Raw genomic sequence first — 20,874 nt, 5'->3', positions numbered from 1 at the left:
TCCTGCTCTGCAAGCTGAGTGTTTATCCACTTTGTGAATGAATGGAAATGCGCTTTATTTATTAAAACGAGCAAAATGTCTTTTTCCTTCAGGATCTGGCATATTTTTGCTATCCTTGCTGCCTCTTCTCCCTTTTATCTGCCTTTAAGCCACGTATTTGCATGAAGCCAGCATAAAACTCTGTTTTATCTGGATGATAGCGGGCTCAAATGGAGGCTCTTGGTTTTCTTGGCTGTGTCCCTGCCCTCAGAGCAGAGTCCTGTGGCTGTGGACGTGATCTGTCCCTGCTGCATCTTAACCTCCTTCCTTGCTTGCCTCTAATTAATCTCCTGTTAATCACCCAGCCCAAAAATGCTACGGATGTGAGGAGTCACAGATCGAAAGAGCTGAAATTTCAGAGTGATGCTACCGGGGAATCTTTCAGGTTGGTGTGACAGGATTTTCTCCTCCTCCTGCCGTTCCCAGCTGTGGTGGGGGAGGCAGGATTTACTGCTGCTCTTCCCTGCCTGTTCCCCTGACCTGCTGCTCCTCCAGGCATTCCAGCCTGGCCATAAATCCGGGGTTGTTGCTTCTCCCAGCCGTGCTGGTGAGCTCAGAGCGGCCTCGTGCTCGCCGTTCCGTGTCTGTCTGTCTGTCTGCCGCCTCTCCCGGGCTCACATCCCGAGTTTTTGGGGGTCACCAAGCTGTGTCCTTGCTTATCTGCAGCTTGCCTGCTGCTGGAGGGAGAGGGGTGAGGGGGAGAGCTGTCCTCTCCTGGTTTGGGCAGCTGATCTGCTGTGACACCTGAGCAAAGCTCGCTGGGTGAGGGAATATGGGTGAGGAATTGCAGGCTGGAAAATGGGGATGGTGCAGGGAATCCCAGGAGCTGTCAAGGCTTGGGTAGCACCCATAGTTTTCATTATTTGCTGGAAAGAAAACTGTTTTAAAGGAGGTGTTGTAAGGTTCTTTTTGCTCATGGATAAGGGTTTCCCAGTCCTCTGGAGATTTCTGCTGCGCTCTGGAGTTGTCGGGGTTGTGCTGCCACTCTCCCAAGTCTGGAATGCAGACTTTGAAGGGACGATCCCATGGGTGCATCAGCAATTCCATTGTCCTGGAATGGTCAGGCAGGAGCCTCTGAGTGCCCTGAGAACCATTCCCAGGTGGGATTTTCTCTTTCACACCTTGAGGCAGAGTAAATCCAAACTGTCATCATCCAGAAGCGCGAGCCCTGTGCACAAGCCTTGAGCAGATTGCAGGAGAATAATTCAGGGGATAAGGAGTCCCCAGGCCCAAGGTAGGAACAGCTTGTAATGACTCCCAGGGAGCAATTCCAGCATCCATAATCCTGGGATTCCTGGGAAGAACCACCCCTGTGGTGGTGGGGGAGCAAAGGTACAAACCTGGGGCCGTTTGTGGGGTTTTGCTGTGGAGTCGGAGCGTGGGAAGCAGCACTTGGGGCAAGGAGGAGTAAAGGGGCTGCTTAAAAAGATAAAGGCACAGACCTGAGTGGCATTTTAGAAACCTTGATAAAAAAAAAAAAACCCAGCTCAGAGGCTGTTAAGAGCAGAATGAAGGCTCAGATCAATAGGCTTTGAATGAATTCCTATAAAAAAGAAGAATTTGGGTTTGACTTTGTAGGCACACTGCAGGAGAATCGAATCCATTGTCCCCAAAGGAGCTGTTCCAGCCCTCCTCTCGTCGAGATACTGGGGGATTTTAAAACCTGCCGGCTTTTAGTGGTGTTGGGGAAGGGAAAAAAAGGTAGAGGAGAGGTGGAAATTAAACCACAAATGTTCACAATAAAATAGTGACAGAAATGGACAGGGAAGAAGAGAGAATCTGGATTCAGCATCAGGGGAGCAATAACTCACCTGGGTGTTTGGGCTGATCTCAGGTATTGCTGCAAGGGCTGAAATCAACCCAGATTTGGGGTTTTGGTGTATTTTGGTGTCAAAAATGTGACTCCCATCCAGGAAATTGCTTGGGTGCCTCCCACCTTTTGAAATAAGCCCCAAATGTGGGCACAGGAGCGTTTTCCAAGCACACACCTGAATGTTTGTGCCTTGCCTCTTGTCAAATCCACAAACTTGTGTTCTGCACACAAACAGATTTTACACCTTGAGTTCTCTGAATGGGTATATGGCAAACTTACATTTTTTGGATAGTGATAATTAATTTTTTGGTGTTGTTTCTTGGTTCTCCCTCCCAAATCTCCTTACACAGAGAGTCAGGGGGTGCCCTCTTAGGGCTGGAGGCATCTTTTTGAATCCATGTTGGGACTTCCAGGGCTGTTATGGCACAGACAAAATGGCATTTTTGAGCCTCCTTTGGACAAATCCATCCAAAAAACCTCTTAGGGAACACATCTGGTTTTACAGAGGGGGAAGGAGAGCCAGGGAGTTATTTAGGGGTAGGGAACAGGGGCTAAAAATGCCTTTGTGGAGTGGCAGTGGGCAGCCCAGGCTTGGGGGGTGTGTGTTGGATTTTCAGGCTCAGTCCCAGGCACGAAGAGCTCCCACCCACCCAGATCCAGCCTCGGTGCTGTGGCAGGCACTGCTGCTGGGTGAGCCCTTGGAAAACTCCAGCAGGCAGTGTTCCAGGCCTTGCCAGAATTTCCCTGGCTGTCAGAGGAGGAATGCTGCCCCTCGGGGCTGCCAAAGGCGGCTGGGAGCCCTTGGAGGAGCAGCTGGGATTTTTGGGAGTGGATTTCCTGGGGAAGAAGATTTCCCTGCTGGCTGCCCAGCTCTGATATTGCCCCTTGCAGCCCCAAGCAGAGCCAGAGGTGGGAATTACAGGAATAAAAGTGTCAAATTTTGTGCCTTTTCCCCTTGAACGTGCAAAACTCAGGGTTATGTTTCCATGAGGCTTCTGAGCACGTGGCTGAGCCTTGATCCTCATTGTACTCACCCAAATCCTGATGGATCACATGCTGCCAAACATAAATCTTTATTTATTTTATTTTATTACTTTATTTATTGATTTTTTTATTTTAATGGATCCTCTGCATTCCCACAAAGTCAAGACACTGGAAGTTCCAAACCTGAAAGGAGTTTTCAAGCCCTGTTTAATGAAATTTTGTTTGTGGTGGTTTTTGTTGTGTTTTTTTCCCTGGTTTCCGTCGGGAGGATGGGAAATCTCAGTGTTATCCTGTGATCTCAATCCAATGTCCTGTCAGCCACCATTCTGGGAAATCCCTTTGGGATTCTGGAAAAGGGAGAGGGTCCTTGGGTCTTGGTTTTTAAAAGTGAGGATGGAGAAGGGCTGAGAGGGGCTCCTTGCCTGGGTCACCACCCCATAAAGGTGGGGATGATTTGGAGACGGATTTTTGGAGAAGGCCACTCCAAAGCCCATCAGGAGCTTGTGGGGCCAGCAGGCAGCTCCAGATCCGCTGCTGGCAGCTTTGATTCTCCGTTTGCACACTACAGCAATGAGCTGCCGGCACAGCGGATGACTAAACAGCTTCGTTACCACATCGTTAATTACCTTCATCCCCGCACTGCTCTGGCCCACGCTCTGAGGCAGAGCTGACCTGATGCTACCAGAGCTGTGTTGCTTGTCCTGAGCTGTCAGGGGCAGAATTATGAGAGTCTCTTCATCTGGTGAATCACTGCTCCGGTTTGGGGTGAGAGAAGTGATTTTGCAGAGGGAATTTACCTCGTGTAACCCGGTTTGTGTCTGCAGGCAGCTCTTGGAGTGAATTTTCCAGTGCCCTGTCCCACTGTGGGGATGGGAATGGCTGAGCTGCTGCACCACAGGGCAAAAATCCCTGTGGAAATGTTGTTAAAAGCCATTAAGAGAAAGAAGTTATTTCCTCGTTTTTCTAAATATTAGGCTTTTCTGCGAGCGCAGCCTGCAGACTTCAGGTGTGAAATAATGGCAGCATCTTCTAGTTCTGGTTTGGGATTTCGAGGCACAGGGTGGAATTGTTGGGGTTGTGCTGTGCAGGGACTCAGATGATCCTTGTGGGTCCCTTCCAGCTGAGGATATTCTATGATTCTCTTTATTTTTTTGCTGTGCAGAGCAGGACTCGATTTGACTGACAAAACATCATTTTGGGGACAAGGAGGCGTGATGATTTCATTTGGGGTGCTTCTGTGGTGCAAATAAATGGCAATAAAGTCCAGCCAGACAGAAGGAGCAGGGCTGCAAGGAGTGAAACACACTCCAAGTGCAGCTGGAAAAACGCTGCTCCAGGTTCCCAGCGCCTGGGTTATTCCTGGCCAGAGCTAATGATGATGTATGAGCCTTGCAGAACACTCTTCATCCTGACACCTCCTCTGGAGAGGTCTGTGACATTATTCTCACTAGGTACAGGTGGTAAAATTAATGCATGAGGAGAGAAAGTTTGGCCAAGCAGCAGAGCTGGGGAGGAAATCTTGGTGTCCTGAAGCAGTGCCAGGCTTTGCCTCCCAGGAGCCTTTCCCAGCTCCTGGAATTTGCTGGTGCTGTGATTGCTAAATCAAGCCCTGCTGTTTTGGAAGGTCAGCAAGCTTTATTCCTCTTGTCCCTGCATAATTCCTTGTCTGGTGGCTTCCGTGGGATGTCACAAAGGGCTCTGAACCCCATGTCCCAGCATCTGCCGTGCGCTGCCAGCGAGAAAATCAAACACGAGTTTGTCATCGTCATCATCATCTCCCTTCTGCTGAGCAGCTGCTGGCAGTGCCACATGCCAGGGCTCTGACTCTCACAGACTGCTCACAGAGCTTGTTGCAAAATTTTGGAGGGTTTTTTGGGGGATGTCAAAGCTTCCACAGCTCCCTAAAAAAGCCTTGGGAAAGAGCAAGGCCCCCAGGGTGGGTTTGGGATGTGGCCTATGGATAGGGGCACACCTGGGTGTGCAGGGCTCTGCAGTCCTAGGGACACTGGCACCCCTTTTCTTATCCTGCTTTTGGGACAGAATCCTCATTTTAGCATGGACAAACTAAGTTTAAATGCTGAATTACACCAGGATACATTGCCTGCTCCTGAAATGCACCTGTATCCCTCGGGATATCTGTTCTCCCTCAGGGTGCAGAACTCTGCATCCCTGTCTTGCCCATTTCCTGCCCTGTGCCTCTCAGTTATGAGCAGCTAAAACCTGTTTCTTGCAGTTTGTGGGTCTTTAATCCCCTTCTTTTTCCTTGCATGGATCCACTGGAGCCGTTCTGCACCAACCCAGGGATCTGCCAAGACCTGACTCTCATTTTTTCATCTCCTTTGTATAAAACCACTGCTCCTACCCCTGTGCCAGGTAAAATGTGTTGGCCAGGAGACACCCAGAGAGGAAGAGAGGGTCAGCACCAGTGGGACAAAGTCACAAAAAGCCACAAAAATCAGGGAAATCCTCTGTTGGACAGGAGCACATCCCTGCCCTCCTGATCTACTCTTTTCCTTGGCTTCCCCTTCCAAGGTGTTGGCTCTGCCGCCTCCCTCAGCTTCTCCATCACCCTGGGAAAAGCTGGATCAGCACAAAGGGTGGGGAGGCAGATTCTCATTTGTGTGAAGGCTTTGAACTGCTGCAGCCAGAGTGATGAGGACAATCAGGGCTTTTTGGGGGTTTGTGATGAGGACAATCAGGGCTTTTTGGGGGTTTGTGATGAGGACAATCAGGGCTTTTTGGGGGGTTTGTGATGAGGACAATCAGGGTTTTTTGGGGGGTTGTGATGAGGACAATCAGGGCTTTTTGGGGGGTTTGTGATGAGGACAATCAGGGTTTTTTGGGGGGTTGTGATGAGGACAATCAGGGTTTTTTGGGGGGTTTGTGATGAAGTTTGGTTCCTAGGGCTGCAGCCAGGGCTGGAGGCACACACGGGGGGATTCTCTGCTGCTGACACAGCCCTGGAGCCACCCTGAGCTGTGCCCTGAGCTGTGGCCCCGTGGCATCTCCCAGCTGCTGCTCAGGAGCTGAGCTTGGTTCTCTTTTGGGAAATTTCTCTCTCATTAAGGGGTTTCTCACCTGGAGAAGTCACTGGGGTGGGGGGAGCCATTTCTACCCGGTGGAAAATCCCAACTATTTATGCCCTGTGCGATCTCCCCTACTTAGATAAAATAATAAACCCTCCTCTCTCTGCTGCCTGGGCTTGCTGGAGCACTTTTGGTTATCCCAGCACTCCTGTGGGAGGGAGCAGTGGACTGGGGAGATTCTGGTGCTGGTTCCTTGCTCACTCAGAGGCTTCACTCACATCCCCACCCCACGCTCAGGCATCGCTGCTGCCCACCAGGAGCTGATTAAATGTTAAGGAGAGCTCGAGATTCCCACTGCAGCTGTGCAGGATGTGGCACAGCCCAAAATTCCAGTCAGGCTAAAATCAAATTAAAGTTTCCCAGCGTGATGTTTGAGGAGGAGGAGGAGTAGGGGGGAAAAAAATAATAATAATAAAAAAAGAGATGGGATAAAAGAAAAACCCCAAACAAAAAGAGCCCCCTGCAGAGTTCATCTGGTGGATGGAGTTACATTAACTGAATGGAAATTAAAGGCTTTTCATAGAGATCTTCAGTATAATTTGATGGAAGACTTTAATTATTTCAAAGTGCCTAAGAAAAGGAGCTTAGAATGATTTCGGGAAGGTGGGGGGAGAGGAGCTTTCATATAAATATCTCTCTTCAACAGCGTTCTGAGCTGTTGTTGGGCTGAAAGGCTGCTGTCAGCTCCAAGGGAGGGATTTGAGAATCCTGTGCCCCCCATCCCTCCCCAGAGAGCAATTCCTGCCTGAGTGGCAGCAGAGAGGGCCAGGGATGGGAGGAGGAGGCTGCAGGAAGAGCAGAGGCTCGAGAGGCAGCTCCTTTATCAGCCCTTCCCAAGGCACGGGGGTGGAGAGGGCTCCTGGCTGGGAGCGTGAGGAGGGCGGGATGTGGGGATTTGGGAGCTCTCCTGGAGTTTCAGGCAGAGCCAGCATCCTCTCCTGGGCACCCCAGGGACACAGGCTATTGTAGCCATTGTGCTGAAGTTGTCACTCTTCCAATTCTTGCTTGGACAGCTCAGGAATTAATGGGTCCTTGTCTGGTCTCCAGGTTGACATAAATCCAGGGATCTGGAGACCATCCATTCTTTCCCTGGGACTTGGATGTTCTGCTCCTGCCTCCAGCCTGGCTTTAGGCAGAAATGTGGCCTCTGCCTGCCCTGAATGCTCAGTGTTTTTAACTCCTCCTCCTCTTCCCCAGACATTGATGCTCCTGTCTCTGCTTCCATGTGCCGCTCTCTGGGATGGGGAGGGCAGGAAGCTGAAGCTGGGGGCAGGACTGGACAGAATCAGGCTTAGAATCCAAAATTTATCTTGGAAAACACCTCCAAGACAATCGAGTCCAAGCTGTCCAAACCCCACCTTGTCCCCAGCCCAGAGCACTGAGTGCCACCTCCAGTTGTTCCTTTGGACAGCTCCAGGGATGGGAACTCCAAACTTCCCAGGGCAGCCCCTTCCAGTATTTAAAAACCCTTTTTAGTGCAGGAATTCTTCCTAACCAGGGTTCTGCCACTCATCTGTGGACCTCTCTTCTCCTCTCTGAGCTTCTGCTGGGCTGAGGCTGGAGCAGAGTGGCCAAGGCTGGTGGAGTTGACACCAGGGAATGGATTTGAGCCAGCCTGAGTTAAAATGCCACGGAAAACCAGCTGTTCTCCAGGATCCTGCAGATCCTGTGCTGCCAGGCTGTGGTGTAGGATGGCAGTGGCTCTGTGAAGCCTTGCCTGGTTCCCTCCAGGGATTTCCCACTAAACTTTCCTTGCTGTGCCTCTCCCCCTCCCTTCTGGTGTTCCTGAGGTTGATTTGGGGGCTCTGTGGGCTGTGAGCTGGATAACAGCACCACGCTGCTCTGCAGGGACGGCCCCAGGACAAACCCTGCCAAAGAAGTTCAGGGCACAGGGAAAAACACAGCCTGGATAAAGAGGGGAGAGATGGGGGGGAGAGGAGCAGGATCCATTCCCAGGGAATGAGTTTGAGAGCAGGGGAAGGCAGGCACTGATGCCTCCTCCCCGAGGAGGGGAGTTTGGCAGGCAGCTGGCAGAGAGTGCTGGTAGCCATGGGGATGGGAGAAAAAAGGGGGATGCTCGGATGCAGGTGGGAGTCAGGGAAAAAAGGACAGGCACTCGTCAACCTGGCTGCAGCAGGCAGCACAGGAGCTGAGCTGATTCCATTTTCAATTCTGATGAGCTCTGCCAGGCCTGGGGAGGCATCAGGGTGAAGCAAATCCAAGCAGGGAGCTGTTGGGATGAACATCCACACTGAGGGAGGTGCACTGTGTTTTTTGGGGGCTTGGATGGCTGGAGTCATGCAGGAGAGAGGGAGAAGGCAGCGAGCTTCAGGGAGAAGCTGGATCTGAAGGGGCTTTGGGTGTTTGCAGCTCCTTGGAAGTGCTGCTTGGAGAGGTCCTGCAGGATGGAGAATCTGAGCCTGCTCCGGGGCCAGAGTTAATCCAGAGCCTCAGTAACAGCGAATTTTGCACTGTTTATTGTTGAGAGTGTGGTGTTCTGGAGTTTTTTCCCTCCATGTGTCAAAGGCTCTCTGCACCCACCATTCTTTGCTGCGTTCCCTGGCTGAAGCTGCTGCTGGAGGAAAAGGAGTTTGCTCCTGGCCAGGGCTCACTGCAGCACTTTGGGCTGTGCTTCTCCCCATTTTCATTCCACGCTATCAGCATCCAACCCTGCCCCTCCCACACCCCATCTCCTGTGCCTTGGGGTGCAGTTGGAGCCCCCAGGGAAATCCAGGTGTGAAATAACATTCCTGATGTGTTCCCATCCCGGCTGATGTGGGAGAAGGGCTGTTGGGGTGGGGTGGTGGGGGCAGAGAGCTCCCTCTGAGCTCAGGGCAGGGACTGTTCCCCCACCAGGAGCCACCGAGGTGCTGGCAGCTGCTTTTGCTTTTGATTTAAGGCTCTATTTGCCCACACCAGGCTGCTCTTGCTCTGCTAATAACAGGTCACCATCTCCCCGAGCTCTTTGAGGGTTTGTTGTTGGAGCAGCAGCATTTTTTGGGGGTGGCAGAGAGAGAATGGCCCCCTGATGTTTGTGATTTAATTCAGGCTGAGGATGGAGGGGAGGAAAAGCTGCTCCAGCTCAGGCTGGGGGTCTGATCAAGATCCTTCCTCCACCTTCAGTGCTGTTCTCTCCCACCAGCAGTATGGAAACTAGTTTTGGGAAAGAATAATGTGGATTTTAGCATTAACAGCTTTTCTTTTTCGGGGCAGGGGGAGGCTCAGAGGCTGCCATTTGACAGCAGTCAGCAGCAATCAGCTGGGCTGGTGGCTCCTGGAATAGTTTGGAAGCCTGCTGGGCTCCAGACTGCTTCAAAATGAGCTGTGCTGAATCACAACCACTCCAAACTCCCTCTGCTTGGAGCAGGGCTGGGGTGAAGTCAATTCCAGAGGGTGGGGGAATAAAACCCAAGTGGTTCCCATGAGCTGGGGAGTCAAGGCAGCCTGAAGAGTTGTTTGTGCCTCGTGGCTGAGCTCAGCAAGCTCTAATTGATGATTTCCCCCACATTTAGGGCATGCATAACATCCTTCCCTGGTGGATTCTTTGGTGCCTGATGGGAGCCGAGCTGAGCCCTTCCCTCTGTGAGGAAATCCTTCTCTCCTCTAGCAGCCTGTGATTTCATGACACTCAGAGAAACCAGGAGTTTTTTATGAGCCTCCAACACCATGAAATTTGGCTGGGAGCTGGTCCTCCTATTCCAGATTGATTAGGGGTGGGCACAAAACTGGGTGTTGAAAGCTCAGCTGTTGGAGTCTCTTTTTCTCCACTGTTGAGACACCAGCAGGAGTGTCTGGCCGAGAGAGCAGATTCAGGATGTCACATTGCTCAGTCCTGCTGGCTCATCTGGCCAGACAGGCTGTGACTGTGGGCTCCAGGGTGACAGCTGCATTAGGACGTGGTGCTGGGGCTTGGATGGATTATAGGTCAAGATGCAAACATGGAAATTGGGCTAAGCCTGGTTGATGAGGACAGTTTATGCTAGAACTGGAGGAGAGTGATGTGATGAGGCTTTTCAGAGCGCTCAGCTTGGCCATAACTCTGTCCCTCCCTCATTTACCCAGAATTGATGTTAAGCCAGCGATGAGAACAACTGCAAAGCCAACTCTGGGAAGGGCTGCTCCTTGCTCACTGTGGGAATTGGACATCAGTGATGAGGATGAGAGCTCTGGGAGCAGTTTTGGGAATGCTGCTGAGCCAGGAGCACGGCCAGCCTGATTACAGCTGACCCGGAGCAGCAGCGGGGCAAGGTGGGCACGGTGGATTTGTTCAGGGAACAGATTTGTTTTTCACACTGAAGCCACGTGCTGGGCCTTTGTGGCTTTGTTAATGAGGCCAAGTGATTTTTGCTCTCTGGAGAAAGGCCACGGCTGTGGTGTCACCCCTTGTCTTGTACCACACTGAAGACAGAGGGGAGTAAAACCTCCTGAAGTGTCTGAGACTGACCCTGTGCTTGTCTCCTCAAATGGTACCTCTGTCTGAATCACAGGATCACAGAATGGTTTGGGTGGGAAGGGACTTTAAAGCTCATCTCATTCCACCCCCCTGCCATGGGCAGGGACAGCTCCTGCTGGACCAGGCTGCAGAATCAGCGCTGGAAATTTCCTGTGGGGTTTTCCTCAGGGTGGTTTCTATGGCACTGCAAGCCCCATTAACACTTTTGGGGATCTCTACTCACTTTTAGTGTAGAAAATCTGGAATCTCCTGCAGGAGTGGCTCTGTCTGGGCAAGTTCCCCTTAGGAAGAAAGGAGAAATGGTGAATAACTGAGGCAGAGCCACAGGGGAAGTGTGGAGCTGCTCTGGAATTGTCTGTGAAATGGCCAGATATTGGAGAAACAAAGGATAAAGCAGGAAGAAAGGAATTTATCTCGAGGCTTATGAAACTTGAGTGGTGCTTGGTTCCTAAGCGCTTCTTGCATCACCAGGCAAGCTGCTCTGAGCCCAAATTTCCCCTTATGCAAAAGGTTCCCCAAGCCTTAAATAAACCCATGAAAGGCCATGAGACAGGGAGGGGAGCGTGGTGAGAAACTGAGAGGTGCCAGAGCCAAGGCTGTGCAGACAAGTCATGTCTGTGAGTGAATTCTCTGTGCTGTTGTGGTGCTGAGGGGAGAAGCTGAGCAGGTTCCTGCCAAGGATGAGTGCGAGGGTTTGTCTGGTCTCCTGCCCAGCAATGTATCAACAGGCAGGAGAGGAAATTTCCTTTTGTCAGCCAACACTGCCTCTCTCCTGTCCTTTCCCCATCCCTGCTCTGGGAATCTCTGAGCCAGGGAATCTCTGTTGGATTAAAAGCAAATCCCATTCCCTCAAGCTCACATCCTCACCAGGGAGAGGGAGGTCAGCAAATAATACCCCAAAAAACCCTGAGTACTCCACTGCTATTTCCTCTAGAGCCAGAATTCCCCTCTTTTATATGGGATTTGGTGTGTGGTTACAAGAAGCAGAGGAAAAGTGCCAGGGCAGCCCATTCTCCTCCATCCCTCTGGGTTTTGGGTGTTTCATCTCAGCAACACAGGAGCACTGCACCCTTAATTGGTGCTTTTTGCTGTTAATTAATCAAACCCATGGTTTTCTGGCCTGAAATATTTTTTTTTTTTCCTTCTTGTCACTTTTGCTACAAGCAGGATTAAAAGCTTCTCTCATGCTAAATAATGCCTTTAATTGCAGCTTCACATACAAGTTTGGACTTTGATTCTGCCTTCCTGTGCAAGACTATTTATTGCTGCGTTATTCTTTTGCATCTGGTGGTTGCGTGCAGCTGTGCCTTTGCACCAGCATCTCCCAGCTCCTGTATTTTCCTTCTATCCCATTAATTTTGCAGGTTTCCTTGCTCCCTTGCTCCCAAGCCTATCACCCCTGTGCTTTTTTGTGCCTATTCTCAGCTTGGCATCTGTCCTCGTTCCCACCTCCTTCCCCATGCATATGGTCCCTGTCAGCCAAATGCACCCCCAGCAATCCTCACTCCATTAAAACACACAAACATCATCTTCAGCCATTCACAAACTGCCTCCTTCCATCCTCAAAATCCAGACTTTCAGAGCTTGGATGGATCAAAATGTTCTCTGGGTGATGGATGAGAGATTAATCTCTTTGTTTCACTTACAGTTTTGGCAGCAATAAAAAGAAGCAAACCCGGCTTTTTGGCCATAAACCACTTCTTGTAGCTTGGTTTGGTAGAGGCTGCTTTGTTTTCCTTTCTTCTCCCTCCTTGAATCTGCCAGGGACTCTAAGTTAAATAAATAGATTAATCTTCTTTTTCTGTAGCCCAGAGATCAGGTTGATGCATTTAAGAGCTTTCTCTCCCTCTAGACTCTTGAGATGTTCACAGATCCGATTCATATTTTAGAACTTCCTTCATGTGTGAAGAGCCTGGTTGGTGTAGCAGCAATTCTTCACTAACAGCAAACAGGGCTCCGTGCTCCTTGCCTTTCTTTTCTTCTGAGAGAGCTGAAAATTTTTCCATCAAAGCCTTTTTTTTTTTTTTTTTTACTAAAAGGAGAATTTTTTTTTTTTTTTTTTTTTTTTTTTTTTTTGGTGGAAAAAGAGCAGCCTTTGGAGAGGTTGGGGAAACTGCCTCAAACCTGAAGGTTTCCTTCAAAAGGGAAAGTTGGTTTTCTGTGTGTTGAAGGTTGGATCACTGTGAGCCAAAAGGTTCCCAAAAGTGTCTCCACTTAGCAAAACAAAAGTGTGGCACAACTGGAAAAATCCTGGCTTTCGAGGAGGGGAAAATGGGTTTCTGATCAGCTCTGCTGTGCTCAGAGGTGATGCTGCACTGAGTGCAAGGAAAGCTCAAAGAAGGAGGGTTTTGAAGCAGTTCCTTCTGAATGCAGTCCTTGAAATGTAATAGAAGTGGGGTCCTGAGTGGGTTTTTCATCCACTTTGTGCACTCACAGCATGGTTTTGTAAGAGACAGGCAAGAAGGCTGGAAGAATTAAAGGTTTAATACCAGTGGGTACTTGGATCTTGCACTGCCCAGGGAAAGATGTTCTGCTAAAATTTCTAAAGCTGTGGACACTTTCTACTATCCCAGGTTGCTCCAAGCTCTGCCCAACCTGGCCTTGGACACTTCCAGGGCAACCCTGGAACATCCACTTGAAAAAGCCTCCGTGGCTTGTTCCCTATTGGAACAAAACACACACTCCAAAGCTCAATTTTTATCCATTTCTCAGTGTAAGACCTTTGCTGTTTTAAAGCCTTTTTCCTGGTTAAGCTTTTGATGAATCCAAGGCTCTGGCTGTGCTCATTTATTCAGGGTTTCTTTGCAAGCAGCCTTGTGGAGCAGCTCGGATTCTGCTCACCTCAGAGTGTCCCCAGGCCACCTCAGCTGGAGAGATCAGTTTGCATTTCCCTTTCCAAAAATCCCCTCCTGCACTGCTGTCTGCACTGCAAACTCTGCTCTGTCCCTCACCAGAGGAGCTTTAATGGAAATGAGGGCCTGCAGAGTGGGCAGGAGTCTTCTGCTGAATAAATGTGGCATAAAATCTGTCAGGAGAGCCACTTCAGGTAGGAAAAAACCCCCAGCTGTACACGGAGGGGTTTGTGCTTGCCAGGGGTGGGGAGGCAAAACCCAAAGCTTTCCTTCCTTCTTTAGAGAAGGTTTTTGACCTGCTCAGAATCTTTATGCAAGCTAAACAACCCTCAGCCTTGTATTTTGTGCTCAGAATGGTCAAGGATTGAGGTGATGGTCAGGGATTGAGGTGATGGTCAGGGATTGAGGTGATGGTCAGGGATTGAGGTGATGGTCAGGGATTGAGGCTGGTCAAGGATTGAGGTGATGGTCAAGGATTGAGGTGATGGTCAGGGATTGAGGTGATGGTCAGGGATTGAGGTGATGGTCAGGGATGAGAGCTGGTCAGGGATTGAGGTGATGGTCAGGGATTGAGGTGATGGTCAGGGATTGAGGTGATGGTCAAGGATTGATTTGATGGTCAGGGATTGAGGTGATGGTCAGGGGTTGAGGTGATGGTCAGGGGTTGATTTGATTGATTTGATGGTCAGGGGTTGATTTGATGGTCAGGGATTGAGGTGATGGTCAGGGATTGAGGTTCTGGTCAAGGATTGAGGTTCTGGTCAAGGATTGAGGTTCTGGCTGTGGGATCAGAGGAGCAGAGCTGCTGTGGCCACCTCTGGCCCCTGTTTCATGACACTCCTTCCCTTCCTGCAGCCTCTCCTCTCCCCCAGCCTGGTGGTGATTTTTCCTCTCAGATAACAGCTCCAAGCCAATTAAGAGCATCTCACACAGTCCTCACCATGGGAGACCACGGTGCTTTTAACTGCTATTGTTTGTTAATAAAAATAAATCGTGGGCACCAGCGGAGGGAGGGAGAGAGGGAATCCCACACGGCCTCGCTTTTCTCTTCTCCTGGTGTTTTTGCAATTGGTGGATGGTCACAGCCAGGGAGGTTTGGGCAGATGATGTGGGGAGGGATGTGCTGGGGTGTTATCATATATGTATTATCATATATTATGATAATATTAGATAATATTATATAATTATTATTTATTTTTATAGTGGTATTATATATATATATATAATACATATTCAATATTCTATATTATTAAATATATTCTCTTTATATATTTAAATTTTATTTAGTATTTATTATTATTTATGTGTTTCGATAATTGAATTTTTAAAAAAAAAAAAAAAAAGGAACTTTTGACATTTTTCTAAATATTTGCACAAATATTGGGGTGTTTTCCTCCCAGTGCTCTGTGCATCCATCACATTGTGTGTTTGCTCAGCAGCCACAGGATTTCCTTTGTGGAAGGCTTTAAAGGAGGGCAGGAAGGGCAGAACTGCTGCATCTCCCAGGGCTTTGCAGTGCCTAAATCCCCAAACTTCCCAAATTCCCAAATTCTCATTCACTCCTCTGTGGCAGCAGAGCTCTCAAGGACTGAGTGAGCCTGGGAGAGCTGATGGGGAGTGTGATAAACCTGTGGGGCAGAGGAAAATTGAATAAAGATGTCCTGTGACTGAAGTCTCCTTGTGTTCACAGGTCCGGGGTTGATAACGCTGGGGGAAATCTCGCTCTGAGATAGCCCAGCCCCTGCCAGGAATCAGGATGGGGACACGCTGCTTTTATCTCTAAGCAGTGGTGGGAAATTTGATCAGGCTTTGCTAATTCTGGGGAGGATTGAGAAGGGTGAGATGAGAGGACTCAAGGCTGGGGAGAGAGAAAGTTAAAGAAAATAATCCACAGCAACGAGAAATGTCAGGAATACATTCGTCCTTCTGCTTCACTGCCTCCAGAATTCTTTTCTCCTTGAAGTTTTCTTGCTTCTTTTTCTGGAAGTCACGAAGGGTGGAGGGGAAAAAAAAAAAGAAGGAGAAGAGAGGGATGAAAGAACACAGCTAGGGGAATGAAAATAAAATAATAATAACAATAAAAAAATTCCATTTTCTGTATCAGCTGAGCAGGTGTTTATCACTAATATCACCTTCCCTGGGCTGTCACCTGCTGGGTGTTACCTGGAGAGGTGATGGGGAGCCCAGGGCTCCTTTCATCCCCCTGGCACCTGGGGAAGGGAGATAGCAGAGCTGTGTGTCTCAGCCAGGGTATCTCCAGCCCTGGCACAGAGAGGGGAGGCTGTGAGCACAGCAGCCTCTTCAATGCTGATGGAATCGAAAAAACCAGACGTGGTTTTTATAGGAACGTAGAAATTGCCAGACTGGAACCGAGCTCTGCCTCATGTTGTTAAGTATCCTCTTTAAGCAGAGGCTGTGTGAGGAGCCTTCTCCCCAGGGCTGATTCTTCCAGCCCTCAAAAACAGGGAATTCACCAGTTCCTTGCAGCGTGGAGGGTTTACACCCCATCCAAACATTAATCCGTATTTTTTTTTTCCCCTTCAAATTTCCCACTGCAATTCCAGCCATTCTCTTTATAGATGTTGATCCTTCCCTCAGCCCTGAGGTTTTTTTTTGACATTACCTCATGCTAATGATTTACCCATGCTAATTATGCTTTTTTTTAATTTTTTTTTTATTTTTGCCGAGCGAAACACATTGGTGGTAGCTTTAAATGGAGCGATTTTTCAGTTTAATTGAATTTACATCTTTGTGGTCCCGGGGCAGGCTGTCAGTGGAGCCCTCCCCTCCCCCTGAGACACTTTTTGGAGCCACTTGTTGAAATGTTTTTCAGGTTTTCCACATTCTCCCCCCCTTGCCTGTTCCATTTAAACCCGAGCTCTCTGCAAAAGAAGCTTTACAAAAGGCAAGAGCTCTCTTTGCCTGTCGAAAGAATGAAAAAGGCCCCATTAAGTTGTTTGTTGATATTCCCCGACAGTTTTTTCCCCCAATTCCTTGCTGCTCTGCAGCTGTTAAATTTGTTGTCTCAGCTGTGAGGATTACTCCAGCTTTGCTCGAGCTGCGTTTTCTCACCATTCATCAAGCTTCTGGTGAGGCAGAGAGAGATCCATCAACACCAAATACCCTTCCAAACTCCTGCTTGGGTAAAAAAAAAACTAAAAAAAAAATAAATATATATAAAAAATCTGCCTGGAGAAGGTGGAATTTGCTGCCAGGTTTTTCCAGGGTGTTTGTGGTTTCTCAGCTTGCAGGAGAAGGCGTGGAGTGGGGTTTGCAGTGTGGGGTTGCATCGGGATAAAAGGAACATGTTGGGATTTTTGGGAAGCCTGGGGCTGGCACTGCTCTCCAGGGCAGCTGCAGGAAGTGCTGCAGGAACAAGTTCTGCAGGGTGCTGGCATTTTTGGAGGTGTGAGCAGGAATCACTGGCACAGGTGAGGAAGAAGTCGATGCCCCTGGATCTCTGGAAGTGTCCAAGGCCAGGCTGGACGGGGCTTGGAGATCCTGGAATGGTGGGAGCTGTCCCTTGCCATGGCTGATGATCTTTAAGATCCCTCCCAAGCCAAAGCACTCCATAATTCCATGAAATAACAGCAGATTCCTTGAGTGTCCTTGTCAGAGGGAAGAAGCAGAGAGGTGGCTGCTTTTCAGGGATGTCATCTTTATCTCTGTGGCAGCTTCAGCAGAGGGGATTTTTTTGGGTTTTCTTTCAGTGATTTAACATTTTATTTTGCCTTTTGCTCTACCATCTAAGAATTTTTCTGCAGAAATCTCCAAATAGCAGGACGCTGTGGTGATAGCAGTGAAGAAGAGCACCAGCTCACACAGTCATTAAAAATGTATCAGCAGCTTCAGAAGCAACTTGCTCCCTCTCGGAGGCAAATTGTCCATAATTCTGCTTGGTATTTAGAGACTTTTATCTCCAGAGAGAACACAAAACTCTCCAGTATATCCCTGATTTATTCTATTCTCTTGGATTTCCAGAGCTGAGAGATGAAAAAAGAAAGAAAAAAGGGGGGAGGGGGCTTAGCAGGGAAAGAAATCCATATTTGTGCTGCACGCAGGGGTCAGCTCGTGATCCAGCACAGCTTCTCAGCAAGGCACCTCCCACCCTGAAGGGCCCAGGGAACTCTTCCCCAGCCATCCCACTCTTTTTTTGGGGGAGCAGATTGGGAATGCTCCACAGACAGCTGTCCATCAAGCAGGCTCTCCCAGCCTGCTGTCAGAACAGGAAAGAGGAGCCACTAAAGCAGGAGCTGTGAACGCACAGCTCCTGACATGTTCTCGCTGGAAACTTCAGCAGGGGAAGTTGGTTTGATTTATTTTCAGCCAGCTGAGGATGAGTCTGGGATAAGTCATCTTCCCATGCACGAGAATTAGTGCAGCAAGCTGCTAAATGGCTTTGTCTCTTCAGGGTTTTCTTGGCTTTCTGAAGTTTTATATTTGTGTTGCACGAAGGAGAGTTGTCCTCCTTCCCTCTCCTGAGTGGGATTTTGGGGCTGCACTGGAGTGGCCTCAATTCACTCCTGTTTCACAGCATCTCCTGGGGAAGTGAGGGGCAGAGAGATGCACCTTGCAGCTGGAAGGCAGCTTGGGAGGATGACGAGTTCAGCAAGGCAAAATTAATGTAAAAAATAAAATATTAATGTACAGTGAGGGCGTCTGAAGTGTGCTCAGCACCCCGAATTCAGGGAGGAGGCAGCAAGTGGGGACTGGGCAGATGCAGAGGGCTGTGAGGATTGAAACACAGCTTTGTTCATTTGAGAGTAACTTCAGTGCTGGGCTAGGAGGAAAATCCTCTCTCTCCTTCCTTCTCCTGAGTCTGGAATGCCAGCCTTTGAGCAGGTGTGCTGGTGGGGAGGGGTTTTTGTGTTCCTCTCCCCAGGTATTGTGCAGTCACCTCCAGCAGCCAGATGGTCCGTGGGCACGGCTTGTAGGATCCTGTGTTTTCTGCTGTTTGGCAACCCCTGAGGTGCATTTCTGTTGCTGACAGCTGTTCCCTGGGCCCGTGCTCCAAAATCCAGGCCCTCCTGAGGGCTGGGGAATGTGTGGGGTGGAGCAGCATCCCCCTGTGCTCCATGTCCCAGGTAATTACAGCCCCGCCGCTCCCGGAGCAGAGCTCAGCAGGCGCCCTGGATTTATTGCTCAGCTTTGCTGTTCACTCCGAGCTGCTGAGGCACAGGCAGCTGCTTTTGCTCAGGAATCTCCTGGGCAGCCTCTCCAGCAGGCTGCAAACCTGGAGCCTTGGGGTCTGTCCCTCGGGGAGTCACAGGAGCCTTTCCCCTTTCCCACAGGAGCGGTTGCTCCTTGTGTGTTTTGTCTTTGCAGGGTCTGAAAAGAGAATCACTCCATTTAACCTGTTCACAGCATGACTGAGCTTGGAAAAGCCCTCCTAGGCCTTCGAGTCCAAGCTGTGACCCATCTCCACCTTGTCACCACCGAGTGCCACCTCCAGGGATGGGCACTCCAAACTTCCCTGGGCAGCCCCTGCCAAGGCCTGAGCTCCCTTTCCATGGGGAAATTCCTGCTGCTGTCCCCCCTGAGCCTCCCCTGGCCCAGCCTGAGGCCGTTCCCTCTCCTCCTGTCCCTGTTCCTGGGAGCAGATCCCAAATCCCCCCGGCTGTCCCCTCCTGCCAGGGACTTGTGTAGAGCCACAAGGGCCCCCTGAGCCTCCTTTTCTCCAGGCTGAGCCCCTTTCCAGCTCCCTCAGCTCCTCCTGGGGCTCCAGCCCCTTCCCCACCTCCTTTTCTTTCCCTGGACACTCTCCAGCCCCTCCATGTCCTTCCTTGAAGTGATTCCATGGAGCTTTGGCAGGGAATATTGGGGCTGTAAACTCCAGCAACCTCCTTGAATTTCAGGCAGGCATTTCCCTCCTGTTTGGCTGGAAATTGAGGGGTTTTTCCCCTTTTCCCAGCCCTGGGCCTGGTCTGACATTCCCTAGCAGGTGTTTCAGTCGAGCTGTGGTTGTTATCACCAGGGGCTGGCAAGGGAAGAACACTGGGGGTAGCAGGACGAGAAGTAAAACCTAAAATGACCTAAAAAAAGAGGAAAAGAGGGCTGTGAGTGTTGGGGAGCAGCTTTAGAGCCAGAACTGAGCACGAGGAAGCTCTTTGGGTGTCAAACCTCAAGCTGCCCTCGCTGTCCTGCTGTCTCCATCCCTGGGGAAGGGATGTCTTTGTGTGTCTGTGTGTGTTCCACGAGCTCCAGCTCCACATTCCGGGCTGTGAGCTGGTCTGACGTGATCCTGCTGTTTTGTCAATATCATGGAAAGTTTGGAAATAGCTGCTTCAAAGCTCCCAAATGATACCAGGCTCTGCAATCTGTCTCTGCCGCTGCCAGCGCTTCTAAGTAACCAATTTCCCATGTGCTTAACCTTTTAGGGCTTCTCTTCCCCAGGAATTACTCTGGAAATCCCACTGAAAAGAGGGGGGAAAAAAAGGAGAAAATTGCTATTTGCCCTTCACAGAGGCGGCTCACGGTTTTCCAGGTGTTTTTTGGGGAGTTTCTAGCTTTTAAAAATGGGTTGAGAGCACTGAAATTGGGATGTTCTTTCTGTGTCTGACTGACAGCTGAGCATGAGATCCCTCAATTTTCTGGAATTGGGATGCTGGAGGTGGGAGCTTCCCGAGGGAAGCGTGATCCAGGAAAGGATCAAACCCCAGGGAGTGGAGATGTCCCAGGGCTGCCTGGATTTTTCTTTCTGTGGCCCTGTCTCTGCATTTCCCCTCTGTGAAAGGGGATGGTCCCTGTGGAGAGAGCTGAGATAAGCTGGAGGAAAGTCTTAAATGTAATCTAAAAATAGATTAATTGGAAAATTGCAAGTAAAAGGCTGTGTCTTGCTCGGACAAAACTCCTGGTAACTTCAAAGGCAGATTAAAGACTTTGCCTGTGTCAGGACTTCAGTATTTGGCCCAAGAAGGAGACAAATGGAGGAGGGTGAGAATATTTGCCAGCAAGCTGGAGAAGGGAGAGATAAGGTAACAGATGAAACACTCAAAGTCAGCATTTAAGGACATTGCTGCCTGTGGAGATAATTTTATCAACTCCAGAGACAACCGGTTTTTTTTTAGTTTTTTTTTTCTATGAAGTAAAATCTGCCCTTTATGAAGCTGTTTAAAATGGTATTTGTTATAAATTTGATTAGCTGTGCTGCAGGAGCCTGCTGTGGGGGACACAGTGCCAATACCTGTGCTGATGATGAATTTGTGGATTTTCCACCTCCTGCCCTTCATTTTGGTGGTCTGATTTTGGAACTTGGACCTCTGTGTGGTTGGGTGGTGACAGCTTGTGTGAGGACAAAAAAAAAGATGCTCTTGGTCTTGTGCTGAATCCTCTTGCTCCTGAAAGGGAGGGAAGGAGGTGACTGGAGCTGTGGCAAGGAATTGGTTTCTAGTTTGGTGAGGCCCAAGCGACTTTTGCCTCTTAAACCTTTCCCTCAAGTCATGTTTAGCTATGAAAATGTTTTGTCCCACTGGAAAATCAGAAGTCAGTATTATATAATGAGTTGCAGGCTGCTCTGAGTGGAAGGGAAAAGGGGGGGTGGGTTGGGTGAGAATAGAAGTCAGAGATGTGACTCAATATTGATTTCCACTTGTTTTTGTTGAAAAGCTAAAAATGCCAAGATGAAATATTTGGACTTTTCCTTGTGTT

At 49.4% G+C, this 20,874-nt stretch overlaps 1 protein-coding gene across 1 annotated transcript in view; it reads left to right on the top strand.

Moving 5' to 3' along the window:
* Window positions 1-347: 347 nt before the first annotated feature.
* GRIK4 (glutamate ionotropic receptor kainate type subunit 4) overlaps window positions 348-20,874 on the top strand; it is a 132,846-nt gene continuing 112,319 nt past the window's right edge. The window contains exon 1 of the mRNA XM_058857149.1: window positions 348-424. Coding sequence (XP_058713132.1) covers window positions 403-424 — 22 coding nt within the window. The 5' untranslated portion in view covers window positions 348-402. The remainder of the gene's footprint in view (window positions 425-20,874) is intronic.

The sequence above is a fragment of the Poecile atricapillus genome, chromosome 25 (genome assembly GCF_030490865.1).
Source record: "Poecile atricapillus isolate bPoeAtr1 chromosome 25, bPoeAtr1.hap1, whole genome shotgun sequence".
NCBI classification, from domain to species: Eukaryota; Metazoa; Chordata; class Aves; order Passeriformes; family Paridae; genus Poecile; species Poecile atricapillus.
Note: the sequence above shows the minus strand (reverse complement) of the source record. Positions and strands in the feature narration are given on the sequence as shown.